Source organism: Paramisgurnus dabryanus, chromosome 12, assembly GCF_030506205.2.
Source record: "Paramisgurnus dabryanus chromosome 12, PD_genome_1.1, whole genome shotgun sequence".
Taxonomy (NCBI): Eukaryota; Metazoa; Chordata; class Actinopteri; order Cypriniformes; family Cobitidae; genus Paramisgurnus; species Paramisgurnus dabryanus.
The window spans coordinates 30,703,914-30,726,599 of record NC_133348.1 but is presented as its reverse complement, the minus strand read 5'-3'; the positions used below and the strand labels follow the sequence as shown (position 1 = coordinate 30,726,599).

Below are 22,686 nucleotides of genomic sequence, written 5' to 3'. Positions count from 1 at the left end.
AAATTATAAACTATCCCTGTTTAATCCGCGACGAATCGCATGCGGGTTGAAACGTGGGTTCTGATCCGTATGGATAAACTGCGATCTAACACACCACTATTTATTACAAACGCAAAGGCAAACGTGACTTTATATATTCTTTTAATGTACCGTTAGGTTGTCTTCAACTTTAGTAATGAGCATTCTCGACAGTAACAGAGAGGAGCTAGCTCTAACTTACTAATCGCAGGTTTCCACATTTAAGGAAACATATCAAAACTCAGCTCACTCACCTATGACTTTGTTGTCCTTTTTCACTATCTGCATAAAACTCCTTTCTCCGTCCTCTGTGTTTTTCCTTGTTTTTCCTTGCTTTTTATTGGTGCCACCACCGTTCGTTACTATAAGTGTGCGCCTACTAATTGACTCCGATAACAACATGTCTCGGTAGAGTGGTTCCTCGGGTCTAGACAATTTTTCATAGGCGGAGCCTCCACAAAAATTTATATTTTAATATTTTAAGCTAATAAAAAAAATGTAATATAAATAAATCAAAGCCCTGTAAAATATGAAGTTTTATTTTAAGAAAAGCAAAACCACTAGTACATAATTAATACTGACAAGACTGATGGTGTGGGAGGGGGGGCACTTGGGGTGGCCAATCAAATTGTGGGGGTGGCCCGTGCCCCCCCTGGCCCCCCCTGGCCCCGCCCCTGCCTGAGACACTGAAAGATTCGCTTCTGCCATTTTATTGAAAGCACAAATACAGAGACGCGTTCAACAGGACATGGAAACTAAAGTTTAATCTTTCCTTTCTCAACTTAAAACGCTTCCTGGTTCAGTGCTCGTTCACTAAATGTCCACTAGGTGTCAGTCTCACCAACAGAAAATCACAACTTATATTCATAGGAGTTTCGCCTTTATGCTTGAGGGGCTACCGACCAACAAGATTAGTACAATTCTTCGAAATTACAGGTCCCACTCTAATGGGGCTTCAAGATTACTTAAAATGATTTAAAATGAGACAAGTATTCACATGATATAACTACAAATCAACTGTGTTTCGTACAGTTTTATAATTTTATACATGCATCTTTCTAGTTGTGCCAAGCGCTAACAGAGAAAAAGCATCACACACAAGTTTTTTTATACAGTAGCCCATTACATTTTTCTTGGTCTTGTTTTAAAGGCTCCAAAAAACACTGTAGTGCTGGAGAAGACTGTTATAGATTAACTGTTTGTACTTCTCATTAACAGTGCTGTTACCTATCAGATACTCATACATTCATCATACAATAAATAAATAAGCATGATGATACAAAGATGTTGCTTTATAATGTGTTTTGAGTCAGCGTCACTATAAAGTGCCTTTGCTGTCCTCATCAGAATCAATCAGTCATCATGAATATAATCCAAATAATAATTATTATAAATGGCCAAACATTTACACACATACAAGTACAATGAGACAAGTCTCTTGAAATATGTTTTCTCATTTTATAAAATTTTCTTTGATTAGATGTATGCAATTTGGCATTTAACTGCTCAGCTAACTTTAGTAAGTGTAAAAAGTAAATAAATGGCATAAAATTCAAAAACGGATTTTTCTTATATATAATATTGTGCAGTCTCACAGGCACTTTATAGTGATATTTCACCCTTTTAGTGTTCAAGATAAAGTTAGACAGCCAATCTAGAGAGAAAAATCTTAAAGCCGTTATGTAAGGGATAATGTAGAGGCAGCCGGTAGTTATCGGGAAATAAGCCCCGTGTATCACACTGTCGGGGCTTATTTCCCAATAACTACCGGCTGACTCTACATTATCCCGCTTATTACACAGCTACTTGCCACATAAGAAAAAAAACTGGACATGAATATGAATTTGAAACATTTTATTGGCATATTTGTTTTAAATTAACATTTTTATCCTTCCGCGAAACTTTGCACAGATGCATAAAATGATCGTAATACCTTATTAAGATCCTCTGCTTCATACTTGTCTCCATTTTTTTCTCTTTTAGCCAGTCTTGTTTTAATGCCCATTCTGTATTTTTTTGTGTGTTGGCTTCGTAGCTGTCATGCTCTATTTTGTCAAGTTCAGTCAGTAAGCTCTCTGTGTCTTGTCGTGGTTGTCGAGTGTTTGTCACAAGATGGCGCCAAACAGACAGTAATCTTTATTGACGCGGAGCGATTTTACTCCTGCAAGTAGTACCGGCCATGCGTTATTAATTTGGAGCGGTTATTATTTGAAAAGAACGAACCTGCAAATGTCTCAACTGACCAATCAGAATCAAGCATTCCAGAGAGCCGTGTAATAAATCCAAAAATACACTAAATACCTTCTCCCTTCCTGCTGATGCTCTTATATGACACTGATATTTCAACACTATCATCCCCACTCCACTCAATCTCCCAGTAACAGCGTCCACACAAACTCTCTCTACATAACACCTGACAATAATTATCAAATCTGTCTGGATGATCAGGATACTGCTGATCTGTGTCAGTGCGAGTAGCCGCTCTGTTCTTCTCAGACAGACAAATATCTTCATATGCTGTGTTTGGATCCAGAGAGAACAGACTGAAATCTGAGGAAGATAAATACACAATATTTTCATTTAGACTATTTGTTTGCATATAATCCTGTATCTATGAGCATTCATTTGTTAATTGATCAGGCTACTGTATATAGATATACTGGATATTGATATCTATACACTGATCAATCACAACATTAAAACACTGAGAGATAAAGTGAATTGAACATTTAAATTTCATATTTTTAGGCATTTAGCAGATGCTTTTATCCAAAGCAACTTACAAAGATGAGGTAACAATCAAGCAATTTATCATAGGGACGCAATAATACATGAAGTGCTTAAACCAAGTTACAAGTTTTCACAATCCCAAAACAATACCATGTGAATAACATAAATTACATTATTATAGTAGGATATATAAGACAGCAAGTGAACAGTCGGGTCTTGAATTTCATATGCTGAAAACATTCAGATGGGTAAATGAAAAGATCTGAATGACTCTGACAAGGATAAAAAAGGGATGTCTACAACAGGATCAAAACATCTCCAAAACAAGATTTTAAGATGTCTTACATTGTGTCAGCTCTGCTCTGGTCTTGGGTCCATTGATAGGAATAATTTCAATGTCTGTAACTAAAGACAATTAGATTTTGATGTAAAATCAAACTCATTTTAATCTGCTGTGTATTTCTTCTGTTATTTTATTTATTTGCTACTGTAAGACTCATTGGGAGTAAATGAAAGTCTCAGTCATAGTTGTACTTTACCTTTACTAGATATCTTTTCAATCTCTTCTTCACAGAAATCCTCCATCTTTTCTTTCAGTTGAGTGACAGATTTCCTCACATCATCAAAAGAGAGAAGAGGACTGAGAGGGATGTTGTCTGTCGATCCAGGAGATGAAGAGAGAGACTGGAAACCCTACATGAACACAACACAATGACAAAAACTATCAACACAATCCTACAATAAACAACAATCAGATTTCTGCTCATTTATTTTAGTGGCCAATTCAGAAATGACAAACTCCCCTTTCACATCAGTTTTACATCATGTCATTTTAGTGCACTTTATAATAAAACAATATTTTATTGTTTATTTTTTTTAAATCAATAAGTAGTAACTGTGTTGCAAGAAAACTACATCTGAAATATGTCAATCATTTCAAAGTCATCAGTACAAAAGCCTTTAAAATCAATAGAAATTCATAGATTTACAGCAGTCCATTGTGTTTTTATTTTTTGTTGTTGCTCACTACACCTTCCAGTGCTGAAGTTTATTGCTAAAAGTCTACAAAGTTTGGCATTTGTTTCACCATCTATATACATGCATGTAAATATGATATTTACTTACATTTCAAAGAGGAAGAACATCATTTTCTTTTTAAATTTTTATCTTCCATGATGTCAACCCCAATAATCCTCATAAAGAAAAGCTTAACATCTAACCAGATTAACCAGTTCAAATACAATCAAAGTCAAATCAGTATCTATCTTATGACCTGATTTACTGGATAAAAAAACCTTTTCAAACTTTTAACTTTAGTATCCCAAGTGACTGACATCTATTTTTAAGAAAAGTATTGTTGCATTTTCCATCAATGATCCTCTCTTTCACAGATTTTAAGATGTATTTATTGTCATGTAGTGTAGAGTGTTGAGTTACCTAAAGGAAACTGATGTGATCTTTTGTTTGTGAAAGTTTCTCCATCTCATCATTTCTCCTCCTCAGATAATCAATCTCCTGCTTCAGTTTCTTCAGTAGTTCTTCAGCTTGACTCACTGCAGTCTTTTCCTGATCTCTGATCAGTTGTATCACCTCAGATCGTCTTCTCTCAATGGATCTGATCAGTTGAGTAAAGATCATCTCAGTGTCCTTCACTGCTGTCTGTGCAGAGATCTGTTAACACACAGAGAGAAACATCAGACTGAAACTCAATCTCAAACACTTCTTACAGTATTTATGTTTCTCTATTCATCAAAACTCACCGTGTGAATCTTCACAGCCTCTCTTAGATCCTGAAGCTCCTTCTCTTTCTGCTGGATTATCTGATGGAGTTTGCTCTGGTTGTCCTCCAGTAGTCTCTGTTCAACAGATTAATAACAGATAACTCAACTGGTCAGAAAGGGTTTGAGAAAGTTATCTTCAAAACAACTACAGTCAAGCTGTCATTATTGTCATCTGCTCTACGCGCCCCCAGGTGGCCATAAGGGCCCTAAGCAGCCGCTGATTTATGCCTTGGTTAATAAGTCCGATAAACCATTAAAGCTTGACACATGATTATTAATTATTAATAAGCAACTTTACATAATAGTAATTACATCATTGTATTATGTATTGATTGTCGTGATTTTTATGTTCATCCATCGTACAAAGAATACAAATACATCTCTGATCAGCGCCTACCGCCAAACAAGAGTACTGCAATACTTTGAGATTACAGGTCCCTCTATGGGGCTTCAAGATTACTTAAAATTATTTAAATGTGAAAAGTATTCACATGATATAACTACAAATTAACTGTGTTTCTTACTGTTTGATTATTTTATACATGCATCTTTAGTTATGCCAAAAGCTACAGAGAAAATAAATAAAGCATCACACACAAGTTTTTTATACAGTAGCATATTACATTTTTCAAGGTCTTGTTTTAAAGGGCCCATATTATGTAAAATACACTTTTACAAGGTGTTTGGACATAAATGTGTGTTGGCAGTGTGTATACCAAAACAATAAAAACAAACTGTTATTAGAATATGTAAACATTTATAAAAACAAAGGCTCATTTTTGATGCTTCAGATTACTGTTTTAGACTGAATGAATTATATGTTGCTGTGGTCACATGTTTGTTAAAATACTGACCCACCAAAAAAAACACCCTTTAATTTCAACACTGAACACTACTATTCACTCCTTTAGGCACATTAGAGCACACAACATTTCCAAAGATAAACACATGAACTTTTATTTCACATAATATGTTGCAGAAAATGACCAATCAACAAAATGTAATACTCTAAAGGCAGCAAAGAACAATGCAAAGTAATGAAAGAAGCCTAGCGTATGTACAGTTTATTTAATACAAATAAAAAACTGAAATATTTATTTCATTGAAACAGTTTTGTTAGAAATAACGGAGTTGTCCAACAGTGTATAATCACAAAAGGCCCTGATTGGCTCCTGGTGTTTGTATGAGTAAGAGTGCAAAAAAGTGTAATAATAACTTTCTACACACTTGCATGTTTACTATTAAACACATTATCACTGCACTCTAAAGAAATGATGCTAAATCGCACTGAAAGTGTTTCACTGGCTTGTAATCATAGAGAAACTTTGTGAGTCTAGATGAGAAAAAAAAATATTTAAATGATTGTAGTCTCAAACTTTCTGAATGTACTTTATATAAATGATGTGACTGAAATTCACTACTTGAGTGATAAAGAAAGAAAGGCAGAGAAATCATGAAAATGTTTGTACCGACACACTCTGATGAAAACTGTATGGCTGAAATGTATCAGTGTGCATTGTTTTAGTCTTATATATATATATATATATATATATATATATATATATATATATATATACACAACACGCAACTACAAACAATATGATGAAAATAGGGAAAAATAAGTGTAGATACTTATTGTGTGTACATTATATGTTTATAGAAACCAACAGATGTACTCAGTGACATCCCGTCCCCCATTTGGTCATTATTCAGTGGAGGTTAAAACAATGCACACACAGTAAGTATCTACACTTATTTTTCACTATTTTCATCATATTGTTTGTAGTTGCGTGTTGTCAAGCTGAAAATGTCCACCCTGTTATTGTGAAATATTAATTAACATAAAACTTAGCAGAAAACATTGCACAGCTTTACAGTGAACCACTTAGCTAACTGCAGCTACATCATGTGTTCATTAAATGATAATGTGAAAACATTGAATTTGCCATGACGGGTGGACATATTTTATATGTTTGTTTATATTGGAATCAATATGCATTTCTAAGGTCTCCTCAATAGAAAACATATGAAGGTAGAAATCAGAGATTTTCCTTTTTTGGGGGGGGGGGGATAGTGCCGTTTCAAAGGCAATTTATAGTGATGAATACACCCTTTTAGTGTTCAAGCTAAAGTTAGACAGCCAATCTAGAGAGAAAAATCTTAAAGCCATTATAAAGAATTAAATATATTTTAACACATCTAGATTTTAGAGTAGTTGGTTTTTTTTCAGAATTGTGCCATTGTTACCATTTTTTATCCCTATAACTGTCAGGACCCGTCTAAATCATGCGTTTTATTACATCTAGTCTTTGTGTTCGGGGTCCTGGCAGTACCATGTTTTATGTGGGAAATGTGTGGTTTTAGTATTGGTTTATTCTGACCACGCATTTCCCGGGTCTCGTCACTTTTTCCCCGATCCCTTAAAGGACAAGTTCGCTATTTTAGACTTAAAGCCCTGTTTTCAGATTATTTATGGTGAAATAGAACGGTTTTGACTGAAATTTCGACATTTTCGTCTGCCCTGAGAATTTTCGCGTGTTTGTGTTTCAGCTCAGACCTCTACAATGGGTTTAATGGTGCACTGGAACAATCCTTCCTAAAATGCATTAAACTTTCGTTTACAAAGACGTGAAACTCATCGAGTGGTCAGGGGTGTTCATTGATATGCTCACACAAAAATCGCTCCAAAAGACGCATTCCAACAGGTTTTATCGTAGTTTTTACCAACTCCATTGACTGTATTAGACGTCCTGTGAGGTACGGTATTACTCCGCGCCGGGAACTTTGTTTCTATTCTTGCAATTGGCAAAGGCAGATTAGCGCCACCACCTGGGCTGGAGTGTTTATTATTCAAGCTCTAAGCGGAAGAATGTACGGGTGTGAGGCGTTTGGGAAAATAGGTCCACAAGTTAACAACGAATGTTAAAACAGCTGTTGGAAAGCATCTTTTGCAGCGATTTTTGTGTGAGCATACCAGTGAACACCCCTGACCACTCGGTGAGTTTCACATCTTTGTAAACGAAAGTTTAATGCATTTAAGGAAGGATTGTTCCAGTGCACCATTAAACCCATTGTAGAGGTGTGAGATGAAACACAAACACGCGCAAATTCTCAGGGCAGCCGCAAATGTCGAAATTTCAGTCAAAACCGTTCTATTTCACCATAAACAATCTGAAAACAGGGCTTTAAGTCTAAAATACCGAACTTGTCCTTTAATTGTAATGATTTCCAGGTGTATATGTAATTGACTTTCTCCCTATTTTAGAGTCCTGTGTTTGTTGTCCAGTGCACGTTCATCTTGTTACCATTCCTGTCTTGTTCCAGAGTTTTGCATTTGTGAGTGTATTTAGTCTAGTTTGTTATTTGTAGTTTAATGTTGGGTTATGTTTAGTTTTATGTTAGTTTAGTGTAGTGTGATTCCGTCTCGTTTTACCCCCTCGTGGGTTTTGTTTTCCCTGTTTTGTACAATAAATTATTATTTTGTAGTCTGTCTGCATTTGGGTTCATTTCATTGTTTAAATCGTAACAATAACATTGTTACACTTAATCTGTTCCTCCCCAAGTATACAGTATATAATTCAACATACAGTATAGATTTAAATTAAGATTTTGCCTTTTGATTTGTCCACTCAAATATAAATTGATTTAGATGACACTTGTGTATATAAACCAGTATCTAATCATGTATCTTTTATATTTGTTAGATCACACAGTTTTACTGTTGAGCTCTCATCTAACCAAAACCCAGGATAAAGAGGTTCAGTGAATGTGGTGTGGACTCTGTGGATGAGAGTCGTTGTGTCAGAGACGCTGTAGAAACACCTGTCCCGGTTTTACCGGGATTGTCCTTCTTTTTAATAACCTGTCCCGGGAAATTTTTCCACTCTCCCGGGACACTGAATGTCCCGGTTTTAATTCGAAAGGCTATGTGAATATGTAATTTACATATTTTAAATGTACTATTTTCTCTCCGCTTGAAATAGCCTAGTGTTGTGCACAGAGCGGTCGGAGTCTCTCCGTGTGTCTCAATTCGTTCCCTAGCTCCCGAGGTCGTGAATCAGTATATCGTGTACACAGGTTCGGGCACTGGTAAGGACCCTAGCTCACTTCACATTGGGACAATGTTCACTTATTTTTCTGTCACGTGGCTGCTTAAGCGCGTTGTGATTATTCACAGCTGTTACTCATCAACAACCGGCAAAACCAACATCTCTCTGACTTAATTTTAAAAAACAGTACATTGTGGAAAATGCTGTCATTATTCTCTTACATATCTGTGCATAAAATTGGAGGCATATAATTACATTTTAAATGTAATAAATATATTTACAATTTTAAATAAATATTATTATTTTAAATATTGAGTAGATTGTGGTCCCTTACTGTGTAGCAATGTGTGTTTATATTTACAACTAAAACAAACGTTTGTCTTTATAAAAGTTCTGTAACATTTCATAAAGTTTATTGAGTTGGATCACGTGATGTTCGGGTGGCGAGCGTCAGAAAAGGTCACGTGATTTCCGGTTAGGGAACATAGGGAACATGCTAGGTGTGTTCGACTTCATGCGGCGCTGCGCAGACCGATCGGCGGCTGACTTGAAGCAGTGCATTCCGGTTAGTATTTCTGTCCGACTTAAGCTGGCGCTGCAGGCACGTGACTGTGTCATATGGTTTTTAAGTACCGCGAGAGCGGTTCGAGATCAGCCGCCTGAGTTAGCCAGCGCAGTTCCCGAAGAGGAGCTGCACGGGCTGTAATGACGACACAGCTGTTTCAAGATTGGTCGGATTCACCACATGACAACAATCACGTGTGTTTCGTGTGTATTTTCACGCCCTCAGTTCCACAAATGCTCACAAATCTGTATTTTTATAACAGTTAAAGCTCTTTTCATGTAGTTGCGATGTTATATTGTGTCATCTTCATCAAAATAAAATGGATACAAAAACGTAGACCACACTACATTGGTATTTAAATAATTTATGCTTCTGTTAAACTTTATTCTTGTAAAAACAGATGCTGTAAGCCTCTTCAGTTCCACTCATGCTCATACACGGACATTCAAAACAGTATAATTCACTTTTTATGTAGTTTACATCTAACAAATCATGTTTAATGCGATTAAGCAAGCAAACGGCACGTGATCAGCCATGCCTGACGTAAATGCAGCAAACTACGGGAACCACAGCGCGTCCGACTTCACGTCTCCGTTTTCAGCTCCTCCCCGCCTGCACGCGGCTAATCTCGCCGATCGGTTACATCCAGCCACAGCCGATGTCGAACACACCTGCTCACTGGTTTTTGCGTTGCATTGTGGGAATTTTTAGGGAACGAACGTTCCAGTGCATTGAACGGATTTTGCGATTGAGACAGCCCTTAAAATGGCCGACTCCCTGATCAGTGCCCTCCCTGACTACTGAACAAGGGAGCTGATTGAGACACAGGGTCTCTCTCTCTCTGTGTGTAGAGACTGCGCAGAGGTTGGGGACGTGTGACGTAGGCTGCGTGATCTAGCGCGCGTCTGTCGTCTTGACAGCCACACAGTCTGGAATTAGAGAAGCAGTGAAAGAAGATTTTACGTCAACATCGTTTCGTTTGTTATTAGCGTTAACATGGGTGGTGAGACGGAGGACGAAGATGAGAGTGTGTTCACAAAGACTGACAGGCCAGTAAAAAAGAAAATAAAACGTTAAACATACTTTAACAATGACTGGATGAAAAATGAAAATTACTCCACATGGCTAAAGCCAACACCAGGCGACCCACTTTATGCTACCTGCTCCGTATGCTCAGTTAAAATTCTGGTTAAACATGAAGGAAAAACTGCTTTGGATGACCATTCTAAAACAAAGAAACATCAGAGTCGTGTTCAAGTAACCAGACAATTCAAGGCAATTTCATCATTCATGATAACAAAAAACTCAGAGGACAAAATTACAGTCGCCGAATTACCTATCACGGTGTGCGACATGGCCATAGCTACCTGTCAACTGATTGTGGGAACAAGGTCAGTGCAAAAATTTTCAGTGACTCTGATATTGCAACTAAGATGTCTTGTGGCAGAACTAAAAGTGAGGCATTAGTTGAAAATGTGTTGGCACCATTTAGTCAGCAAAGATTAGCAGCAGAGTTGCAGAAAGCTCACTATTTTGCAGTATGTTCTGATGCGTCCAATTCTGGGCACACAAAATTGTTTCCCTACACGGTCCAGTATTTCTGTGCATCTGAGGGTGTGAAATATGGATTGTTAGACTTTTATGACGACTCTAATGAATCTAGTGAAGCTGTATTTAGACAAATAGTGTCTATTACTGAGAACAATGGACTTTCAGTCAGCCAGATCAGTGCCTATGGTGCAGATAATGCATCAGTTAATTATGGTCAGCACAACTCAGTTTTTCAGAAACTCAGAGAAGCCAACCCACAAATTGTTAAGGGCAATTGCAAGTGTCACATCATAAACAACACTGTCAAAGTAGCTAATCGTGTCTTTAGTGCTGGAGGGTGTGACGTTGAGGCCTTTGTGCTGAAGGTGTATAGTGAATTCAGTTGTTCTGCTAAAAAAGCGGATTTGCTTAAGGACTTCTGTGAATTTACTAATACAAAATACAGGGAGATTCTGAGACATGTCCCCACACGCTGGCTGTCTTTGCTGCCAGCGATACAGAGGATTTTAGAGTGCTGGCCAGCTTTAAAGTCATATTTTGTGTCCCTGGGAAATGAGGACTGCCCAAGTATCATCTGGAAATTTGTGTGTGGTGCAAGTGATTCAGAAAATGAGGGCTGTACTGTAGCTGAATGCATCCTGGCATTCATGCACAATGTGATGCAAGAATTTGATTCATCTATTAGGGTGCTTGAGTGACAGTGCTACTGTGATTGACGTTTACTCTGTGATGAACCGATTGCGCAATCAGCTGATCGCAAGGCGCACAGACAAATTCTATGGCAGCAAAGCAAAACAAATACTAAGAAACCTTTTACCCCAGCAACAAGAAAAGTTCAGGAACCTGGTAGACAGATTTTTTGAGAAGGCAGTACTATATCTTGAGGATAAATTTGACTAATTGACTTCAATGACCAGGGCCCGGTTCCCCGATAACGCTCACTCTTAGCGCGCTAAGAAGACTCAAAAAGATATATCTTACCAAAGTTGTTGATGTTCCTAAGTGTGTTCCCCGAAGTGTCTCTTAAGAAGCTTCTTAACACGCTGCCTCTAAGAACCAAGTGAAGGTGCTGAATTATTTGCAATCGATCACTCAGGGATCGATTTTCCACTTCACGCGAAGGTGCATTACGACGTTAAGAAAGACAACACGTTATATACAAATGGAACATTACTCAAATTATTCCAGTCACATTTATTTTATCATAGTTTAAGTTATCAGTAAAATATAGACTATTAATTAAATGATCAAATTGTCGGTAATACGGGTAAACAAACCGGGTATCCCTCGCTTATCATCCACCCTCCTTATCCCGTTGTGCCACTTGTGCTGCTTCTTGACATGGGTTTAACGTCTTTTTAAAATTATGTAATACACTTTTATACTAATGGTAAGGTACTTTACAATCAGAATTTATTGGCAAGCAGCTACTTCTGTTTAATGCGGTATTGCTTGCCATTGGTTAATGTTTTCAATAAAAAGCAACCTATCTACAATGAACAGAGAGAGAATATGGTCTGAGAAGATCTAGAAGCGCCATAATGAATTGTCTTGGGAGGCGAAATTTTTCTAATATCCACGTCATGCAAAATGTCAAAGGGGCTTAAGTTTTGCCGAATAAAAAAATTGACATGGACTAAACGGTTACGCGGCCAGTGTTGTGTCGAAGTCTGTTCCCCCTTGTTTCCCTTTAGTGTCGTGTTTTATACTGAGATGTATGTGTGCATTTTTGTCATGTATTTTTATTGTTCTTAATGGTATGTTGATTATTTTTACAGTAATCATATTATATGTATAATATATATTTATTATGTATGCAAACATAAAATTTTTAAAACAAACAGTAGAGAGCCTTATGTTAAAAGACATACCCTAATATAAAACTGTAACATGTATGAAATATTTGATAAATTGTATTATAAAATACATGATATTATTGCTTTTTTAGTATAACAAATTCAAATCTTTATCATTCTAAATAAATTATAAATGTAACGCTATTTTTATTTTGCACAGCGATAGCGTCTTGCGCTCAAACAACGCTAAGAGAGAGCTTACGAATGGTCCAGACCAACCTTACGAAAGTGTGACTTACAGAAGATATACTTAGCATAAGAACGTGTCGGGAATCGTGCCATAGAGTTAAGAGAGAGGTTAAGGAATAGCTTAAGAACTACTTAGCGATAAGAACGTTTTGGGGAACCGGGCCCAGGTTCTTACACACATTGGCTGTCTCAGCCTTCATGAAGGACAATCACTCCAGTGGTCAGAGATGGATGTTTTAGTGGGAAAACTAGCCCTGGATGTTGAAGAAGACAAGCTGTATGGTGATGTTGTCATTCTGAATGAGGTCTTACCCACCATTCCAACAGACCTTACCCCAGACAGAAAGTGGGCCTATTTTTTTAGCAAGGCAACTGAATCCACTGAGCTGTTGAAAGTAGTTGCTTTTGTTTTTTCCATACCAGTCAGTAATGCCTATGCAGAAAGGGTGTTCAGTCATATGGAGGATGTTTGGTCTGATAAAAGAAACAGACTATCAGTTGCAATGGTGAAGTCTGAACTTCAAGTCAGATTGAATTTCAAATTGTCATGCACTGAATTCAAGACATTCATTGAAGAACAGAAACCACTGATAGCTGCAGCCAAGGGAAACGCCAAGTATAGATGGAAGACTAGGTGAGCTAAGGCCTATTTATGTATGATTTTGTTATTCGAATGTCTGATTGAGAGATACTAAATAAAAGTGTCTATAAATGTGGCTAAGGTATGGTAAATGCAAATCTTATGTCATCCACCTAACTTATTTATTTTTTTAGCAAAGAGGGAGGGAAAGGAAGCATAAGCACCAGTATCTAAGCAATCAGGTAAGCGAAGATAAGTTAAAGAGATAGTTCACCCAAAATTGAAAATTCTGTCATCATTTACTCATTCTCATGTTGTTACTAACCTGTATACATTTCTTTGTTCTAATGAATAAAAAGGGAGATATTTTAAGAAATGTTTGTAACCAAACCGTTCGTGGACCCCATTCACTTCCATAGTATTTTTTTTCCTACTATGGAAGTCAATTGGGCTCATGATCAGTAGGAGGCGTGGTTCCGTGAGGTCTGTAATTGGAGAGAGGAGACTGAAGCATAAGTAGGTCAGGTGCAAATAACAGACACCTGTGTCTCCAAGAGAGACGGAGAGAATGACTGAGAGGACTCGTATGCCATCAGCACGTTGAGATATTGTTAAAAAAAAGTTTGTGCTGTGTTGATTTTGTGTTGTAGCAAGGCTACTGTGAAAGCGCTGTGCGCGCGACTTTTTTGTTTTATTAATAAACATACGAGTCCCAGTCACGCAGACCCTGTCTTCTTACTTCCTTTTACTTTCTGAACCTCATCAAATGGATATTTTCACTTGATTGGTCGGGTCATCGATATGTCCAGGTTTTTTATCAGACATGGGTGGCAACCCTAGTTGCAGGGTAAGTTCATTTTAGTTAATAAAACGAGGCTCTGGAGGATGACTGCGCATGCGTTTACTTAAGATGAGCGTGCAGCGGGCGTGGAAGCATATATTTTGCATAATATTACAATGTTAAAGCATTTATTTTATTACAGTCGCGAATATTTATTGCCTTCTTAGAAAATATATGATATTTTAAATAACATGGATTGATATTTGTGATTGTACTAAGTACATTTAGTTATGCCCATTATTAATAAACATTGATTCATATATGTGTTCGGACTAAATACTAAACATTTAATTATGTCCATTATTAATGAAACACAATTCCATCAGAGTAATTAATGTTAACAATAAAGTACTTTTCCATATCAATTCTGTCAATTCATAAATAACCACATCAATCTCTTTCCCTTACTAGATCGTTTGAGATTAATCTAAAATTCTAATAAATGTGTGTCCAAATACATTGTCATTATTGAGCCAGAAATCTTAACATTTGTTACTTAAGTGACAATGTGCTAATGTTACAGTAAATGGGTATAACAAATAGAAACACATGATGCCTATCATAATAATTACTGAGGGACAGAAGTTACCCCTGCCTGCAGTGTCTGTGCATCTAAGCTGACCCACAGAATGACACCCATGAAGCACAGGCACGATTTAACACTGACCCACAGAGTGACACAGGTGAAGCACAGACTTCATTAGATAAAACACCAATGAATCACAGACATGGCATAGTGGTCAGAGATTTTCTATCATCAGTTAGATCATGGACATAATGAAATAAAATTATAAATATATATTTCATAGTATAATATTTATTTCTTAAACATGCACCTCAGATCCTTAGCCCCCTCTCTACATTTGATCTTTAGTCTTTTTCTAAATCACCTTTTTTTTTTAAATGGGCCTTTTGTAGCTGCTTTCCTGAGCTATCATTTTTGAGCCAAAGGGAAATTGAGATATTTGGTTATATTAGATGATACAGGACATATTAGAACATGTTACTATTGACACTAATGTAACATTTCTATTCTCCACTTCTGTCACAGCAGATCCTAATCGTCCAATGGAAATGAATGATAATTTTTAGTGTAGTGTACTGAGAAGCATTACACAAAATTATTGAAAATCTGTAAGAACTGTAAGGAAGCTTTACAATTAAAATAGGTTTCATTTATCAGCAAGTAAATGTTTAAAAAGATGGTGATACAGTGTCATACAATGGAAAGTCCAAAAACTAAACCGGGTCACCCAAAGGAGCAGAAGTGAAATAAGTACAATATATTGAATATAATCATAGAGCATTTTATGGATACATAATACAATCATATAAAAAACTGTAAATAAGCCTTATGACAGATTTATGCACTTTATGTGCCACAACCCTTACAAAAATTAACCATGGTTTAAGTAAAGTTGTGGTAACCATGTTTTTTTTTGTTAGTGCATTGATTACAATCAGCAAAACCATGGTTTTACTACACTAACCATGGTTTAAATATGGTTTTTGAAAACCATTCGTTGAGACACATATAATATTGGACTTAATCTGGTTAAATGGGGTAAAAATAGGTTCGTATTAATTTATTATTTAATTAATAAATTTTATTTGTTTTGTAATCAAGCACTCATGTAACGTTGTAAAACGTTGATATTGCCAGAAAGTATTGGTTTATAATGTTATTTCTCATTTAAAAACTTTTAAGTTCTCGGCCGTTTGCATGGTGACTCGTGAAATCTGTGATCCGTTGACAATGCCTTACCGTGAGCACGCGTTACTTTCAGCGGGTTGCTCTTAAACTGTGTTTTGGAACCGACATACCCAGAGTAAGCAAGTTTGGGGTTGATCAACCCAAAGTTTAGGGTTAATCTGATGGTAAATTAACCCTGCTTTCTGGAATACACCCCAGATAACACGATCCCCAGTTGATCCATAACACCGGAACCACATTTATTTGCATATTTCCTTATATGGAAGACAGGTTATATACACGTGACATGAACACTATGAGGGCACGTATATTATAAACGTTAACAGCTTGTTTATCCGCTATTTTAATAAAAAAGCAACATAATCCAGTTTTTAACTGCATTTGCCGGTTTTAAAAGGTGTAAATGTTGTAAATGCAGTACAAAGTGCTGTTGTTGGTGTTGTTTACATTACATGCACGTATGAGCGATTGCAAACAAAACACGTGAGATTTTGAATTACTTACGCCTGTGGTTGTTACTCCTAAACGGGGTCTTTTTAAAGTTTTGACCGCTCCAATAGTTGTAAAAAAGTGGAAATCCGGCGTCAAAGGCTGCGTTTACACTTGGCATTAACATGCGACCTGTATCCGGATGTTGTCCACATACACATTGAAAAGACAAGTGTAAACGCGTCTGTGATCGGAATGTTATCCGATCTGTGTGTCCTGATGCAGAGGTAGTCGAGGACGCTTTGTGATCGGATCTCAGTGTAATGTAAACGCAATCCAGCCATCGTATCTGCATTTACAGGTCAACGTCACAAAAAACCCCGCCCACTATCATCTCCTCTCACTGACAACTGTCAAAACAACTAACGTTAGGTCATGGAGCGCATGTGAGAGACGCATACATTCATATTTGTGGAGCAATGAAAGCTACGCTTAAAAGTATCTTAAAGTCGCAATGAAATTGAAATGAAAAACTATATATGTATTTTTAACAGTGTGGTATTATTAACAAATGACTTATCTGTGAGCTTCATTATTTTTTAAAAATTCGTGTGTGCTCATAATCTTTAATCAAAAATGCAAATCTCCTCCCCTCCTCAAAACGATCTCTCTTCACTTCTGGTCAAAAGTATGGCAGGTGGGCGGGGTCCGGGAGAAGATCGCAGTGATTAGCAATTAGCAACACGACCCAACTTCAAACGATCCAATCAGATCTCGATGGACAAATTCAAATCCAGCCCTGCCTTATTTTATCTCAAAAGCCGTTTCATTCGGATATACGTCACCACGGGGAAATTAAGGCAATCGCTACTTCCGTTTCATGGCGACTTTAATAAATCGATATTCAAAAGCATTTTAACACTGCTGAGTCTGACTGTATTTAAGTTATTCAGGCATATGTTATATGTTCCTATTCATAGAGAGATTTAATATTTAATAGCATAATTCAGGATCGTTATAATGTTTGAGTTTCCATGGCGACATATCAACGTGAATGTTGCGCTTGTTTCTGGTCAATCGTTTCTGTCTCATTTAACACATTTTAATTTACTTTAAAACACGTACACACCATAATAACATTAGCCAAATACATTTATTCAGTGTTGGTTTTATGCAAGGTTACTTATATGTGTTTGTAAATTACATTACTTCTTACGCACTATGAACAGGAAATTTAGAAAATTGTTAGCTCTTTTAATTAAATCATATTAAAATTACCAGGAAACATAAACAGTTTATGGTTAAAATATAAATATACATATAAGTTTAGGCAGAGGCAAAAGCCCGTTATTAGGGCAGAATAAAACAGTGGAGTCGGTCATGTTTCACACGGATTTTGTTGTTGATTTAAAGCATGCGGGTAAAAGTCAAGTTCAGGTAAAGTTAAACAGAACATTCATCCGCGGTGCGGACGCTATAAGGCTTTTACAGATAAGGCTTTTAAAGCTAAAAAATATAACGCTTAAAATGTGGACATCACGGTTGTTGAGGTTGCTAGTTATTCTCTGCTGTTCAGTATCACTGTACAACACGGGATTGCGGTTAGCGCGAAAACCCTAAATCATGTGGCTAAAGACAGCTGTACCCATTTTGATTGACAGCTATCCACCCAGCGCGCGTCTCCCCGCACGGGATCCGATCACACATCCAGATACAGAAGCCACATTTATGTGACACATGTAAACGCGCCGTGTCCTGATATACGGATGATCGGATCTGCGTGAACGGATCACCGAGATCGCATGTTAATGCAAAATGTAAACGCAGTGAGCCTTGTTTGTAAAGCAGTTCTCTCCGGCACAGGGGCGATTCCAGGATTTTATAAATGGGGGGGCACAGGGGGGACCAAGAACCAGTCAGGGGGGGCCAATCAAAAAATTCAAATGAAAATAAATACTGGTTTAGAAAATATTAAGCATGGTTCTTGTGCAATGCCACGTGCTCTAATATAGATGGTATTAATTTTTTGTATTTTGCGTGGATTAAACAACAGTTCTGTTCCAGAATAGTTCACTTTAAATAAATTGTCATAATTTACTCATCCTAAAGTTATTTCACACCTGTATGAGTTTTTCTTCTGCTGAACACAAAATAAAATATTTTGAAGAATCTTAGTAGCCAGAAAGTTGATGAACCCCATTGACTGCATGTTATTTTGTTCCTACATATGAAGTCAATGGAATCCATCAACTGATTTTGGTTACAGACATTCTTAACTCTTTTCTTTTTTGTGTTCAGCAGAAGAAAGAAACTCATACAGGTTTGAAACAAGTTTATGTATATGACCATTTAAATTAAGTGAACTGTTCCTTTAAGTACATTGCGTGTAGCTGGTATTAGTTAACATTCTGACATATCAGGATTTTGTTTTTCTACTCTGTCTGATCTGACTTTCATTGTTTATTAGCCTATATTGTATTTTAACACAACTGAATGCTATTTTTTACATATTATCTGTTCTGTTGTCAGACAACAAGAAAGAGTTTAAGCTAGTGACTAACACGACCCAATAACACCTCGTGTTTAATCCAACCAGCTGTTACTTTATACTGCTAAAATCCTAATTTAAATGTGACATTGTCTGATACAATTTACATTGAAGAGCTGATACGAGGTGATTTCGGATTACCTGTGTGTCTCATGCAAGGTTGCTCTTCTCATCGGATTGTGTTTGAGCGCTTTTAATTTTAAATGCGAGTGATAGTTTTATTGTAGATCGCGCATAGCAATTCAGCGCAAATTCAAAAATATCAGAGAATACTGTTAAGCGTGCGCGCGCATACCGCACCATAGGGAGGGAGAGAGAGAGCTCGTACACAGAGAACTGGTGTTTGTGTGTGTGGGGGAAAACACTAACCTTTCGTTAAGTCATAATACTCGATCAACCGTATTCTCTGTCAGTAACATCTGTTGGCTGTTAACTTTTACGTGAAAAGACAACAGAGGAACCCAGGTGGAAACACCGCCAACTTTTAACTCCTTCACTCAGTTTTAGAGAGGCACTGTCGAGGTTCCGCACGCAGCAGTGAGAAAGCGTGCACGCGAGAGAGAGAGAGAGAGAGAGAGAGAGAGAGAGAGAGAGAGAGAGAGGCGCTGCTGAGCGCTTGCAAAAGCACATGAAGCCGTTTTAAATAGTAAAATAAAATGTAAATGGTAATCATGGAAAATCTTTTTGATTTGTGCCAGTGTTGAGTCTGTGGCGGCTGTTGAGTCTGTGGCGGGGCGCCCTCCTTCTCGTTTGCACGAGTCTCAAATCAAACAGTGATTGACAACTGGTCCAATTGTGCGGTGGGTGTCGTGGTGTCTTTTTCCTCTTGTTTTAAAAACGCGCAACTACTGTGCTCGCTTCGCCTTCGCGTTCGAGCGAGTCAAATCAAACAGTGATTGACAACTGGTCCAATGGTATGGTGGGTGTCTGACAACTGGTCCAATGGTGTGATGGGTGTCATGGTATCTCTTTCCTCCTGTTTTAAAAACGAGCAACTACTCTGCTCGCTTCGTCTTCGCGTTCGCACGAGTCTCAAATCAAACAGTGATTGACAGCTCTCTGGTCCAATGGTGCGGTGGGAATTTTCAGGTTGACAGTAAATCTAGCTGGCCCAATGAGATTGGAGGGGGGGCACCAGGGGGGGCCAATCATATTCCAAGGGGGGGCGGTGCCACCCCATGCCCCCCCTCTAGACACGCCCCTGCGAGTCCGGCAGCCAGGGAACAAACAAACTAAAGCCCTTTTCACACAGAAATTCCGTAAAATACACGTAAAATGCATCCTGGATTTTTCCGGAATAGTTAGAGTTTTTGTTTGTTCACACTGCCAAGATTACACGGCATCTGATGGTCCCGGAAAGACACGTGACATGTTGAAAGTCCCGCCCTCTCTTCTACGCAGCGTCTGAAGTTTGCATATTATTTATTATTTCTCTCTCCAGAAACAACTCGCGTGCATTTTTGTTTATGATAAGACTACAAAGGAGCGCGTGAATGCACAGTTCTATTCTGGTGAATGATCTCAGCTTCAGAGTGGATATTTGACAAGCTCCCTGATTTCTGCTTTGATACAGTTTTCAGACATTTCTCATCGTGATTGTTTATATGCATTTAAAACCCGCATTTTGAGGAGCTGAACAATATATCTCGTTGGGATGACATGCGGGTATTTTCGTTTATTATAGCTCAAATGAGCACGTGACGCGATATTCTTTTATGCTGCTGAATGATCTCCGTTTCAACGCAGTAAGTAACGAGCTAACTTACCTGATATCTGCTTCAGTCCAGTTTGCTGACATTTCTCGTAGTGAATGTTGTAAATCCCTCATTTTAAAGAGTTGAACCAACTTCATGTTGCCATGACACGCGCGTCCTCACTACGGCACGTGCGTCATTGTTTATGCGTCTCATATATCATTTCCTGATAACTGCTTCAATCTAGTTTGCAACATTTCTCGTGGTGAATGTTTATATACATGTTATCTCTCGTTGTAAGGAGCTGAACCATAACTTGTGTTGTGATGATGACGCGCGCGTCCTCACTTCGACACGCCCTTTATGGCATTCTTGTTCACACAGAGGGTTACCCGCGTATCTTACTAGGTCCTCTTTCCGGCAACGATCCCAGAAGATTAACGGAACGAGTTTTTGTTCACACAGACGCTTGTCTGGCAATTTTACGGGTATTTTCTGGGACCAGAGGTCTGTGTGAATGAGGTTTAACTCATTCACAATTACGTTGCTGTCCGGGAAAAACGAACTGCATCCACTGTTGTCTTACGACAGGGAAAGGTAAATAAGGTTTTCTTCTCATTACATCCAAAAAACACATTTCTTTTGTCGAACTATCTTGCTAAAACAAAGTTGTCGCGTGCTGTGCAGTGATACCGGTGACTTCTACTCGACGGAGCAATGCTAATGCGCCTTCTCGTGATAAAGAAAAAAAGACAGAGAAATCATGAAAATGTTGGTATAAATTAAAGAGAGATGTTAAGGTCTAGATGCTCCACCTTATGGCCTGAATCTGAACATGAAGATGATTTAGATGCAGCACATTTCAATGTAATTTTTTTATTAATTGCAGTTACCTTTTTTTTGTATCCCTATACCATTGATAGATGTAATCTGTTACTCCCTAAGTATATATCATTTAACATACATTATAGATTTGTATATATATGCAGATAACACTTGTGTATATAAACCAGTATCTAATCATGTATCTTTTATATTTGTTAGATCACACAGTTTTACTGTTGAGCTCTCATCTAACCCAAACCCAGGATAAAGAGGTTCAGTGAATGTGGTGTGGACTCTGTGGATGAGGGTCGTTGTGTCAGAGACGCTGTAGAAACACAAAATCCCTGCACTGTGATCCACATAAACTCCCAATCTACAAGAACTGGACACTACTGAGAGATTTGTCTCTATGTTATTGTGCCAGAATGAGGATTCAGATGGAGAGCAGTCTAAACTCCAGGACTGATCATTATATCCAAATATACACTCAACACCTTCTCCCTTCCTGCTGATGCTCTTATATGACACTGATATTTCAACACTATCATCCCCACTCCATTCAATCTCCCAGTAACAGCGTCCACACAAACTTTCTCTACACAACACCTGACAATAATAATCAAATCTGTCTGGATGATCAGGATACTGCTGATCTGTGTCAGTGTTTGTAGCTGCTCTGTTCTCCTCAGACAGACAAATATCTTCATATGCTGTGTTTGGATCCAGAGAGAACAGACTGAAATCTGTGAAAGATAAATACACAATATTTTAATTTACACTAGTATATAATATTTGTTTGCATATAATCCTGTATCTATGCGCATTCATTTGTTAATTCGGCAGGCTACTGTATACAGATATACTGGATAAACAATAATGATATATATATATATATATATATATATATATATATATATATATATATATATATATATATATATATATATATATATATATATATACACTCATCAATCATAACATCAAAAACACTAAGAGGTAAAGTGAATTTACATTTAAAATTCATTTGTTTAGGCATTTAGCAGATGCTTTTATCCAAAGCAACTTACAAAGATGAGGTAACAATCAAGCAATTTATCATAGGGAGGCAATAATACAAGAAGTGCTTAAGCAAGTTACGAGTTTTCACAATCCCACAACAATACCATGTGAATAACATAGATTACATTATTATAATAGGATATATAAGACAGCAAGTGAACAGTCAGGTTTTGAATTTCATATGCTGGAAACATTCAGATGGGTAAATGAAAAGATCTGAATGACTCTGACAAGGATAAAATAGTGATGTCTACAAC

General features: G+C 37.4%; 1 protein-coding gene and 1 pseudogene across 2 annotated transcripts in view; both read right to left on the bottom strand.

Moving 5' to 3' along the window:
• Positions 1 to 1,810: 1,810 nt before the first annotated feature.
• Positions 1,811 to 16,770, bottom strand: LOC141283063 (uncharacterized; annotated as a pseudogene).
• The window catches only part of LOC135750003 (E3 ubiquitin/ISG15 ligase TRIM25-like), an 18,716-nt gene continuing 10,318 nt past the window's right edge, over positions 14,289 to 22,686 (bottom strand). Inside the window, exons 6-7 of one of the 2 annotated variants that reach the window (XR_012334738.1) lie at positions 17,192 to 22,113; positions 14,290 to 16,805 (exon numbers count right to left, since the gene is read on the bottom strand). Coding sequence is in view for 1 of the 2 variants with exons in the window: in XM_065268740.2 (XP_065124812.1) it covers positions 21,566 to 22,113 (548 nt within the window). In the remaining variant the exon portion in view is untranslated. Of the gene's footprint in view, positions 22,114 to 22,686 lie in introns of both variants that reach the window. The other variant, XM_065268740.2, reaches the window with a different exon arrangement.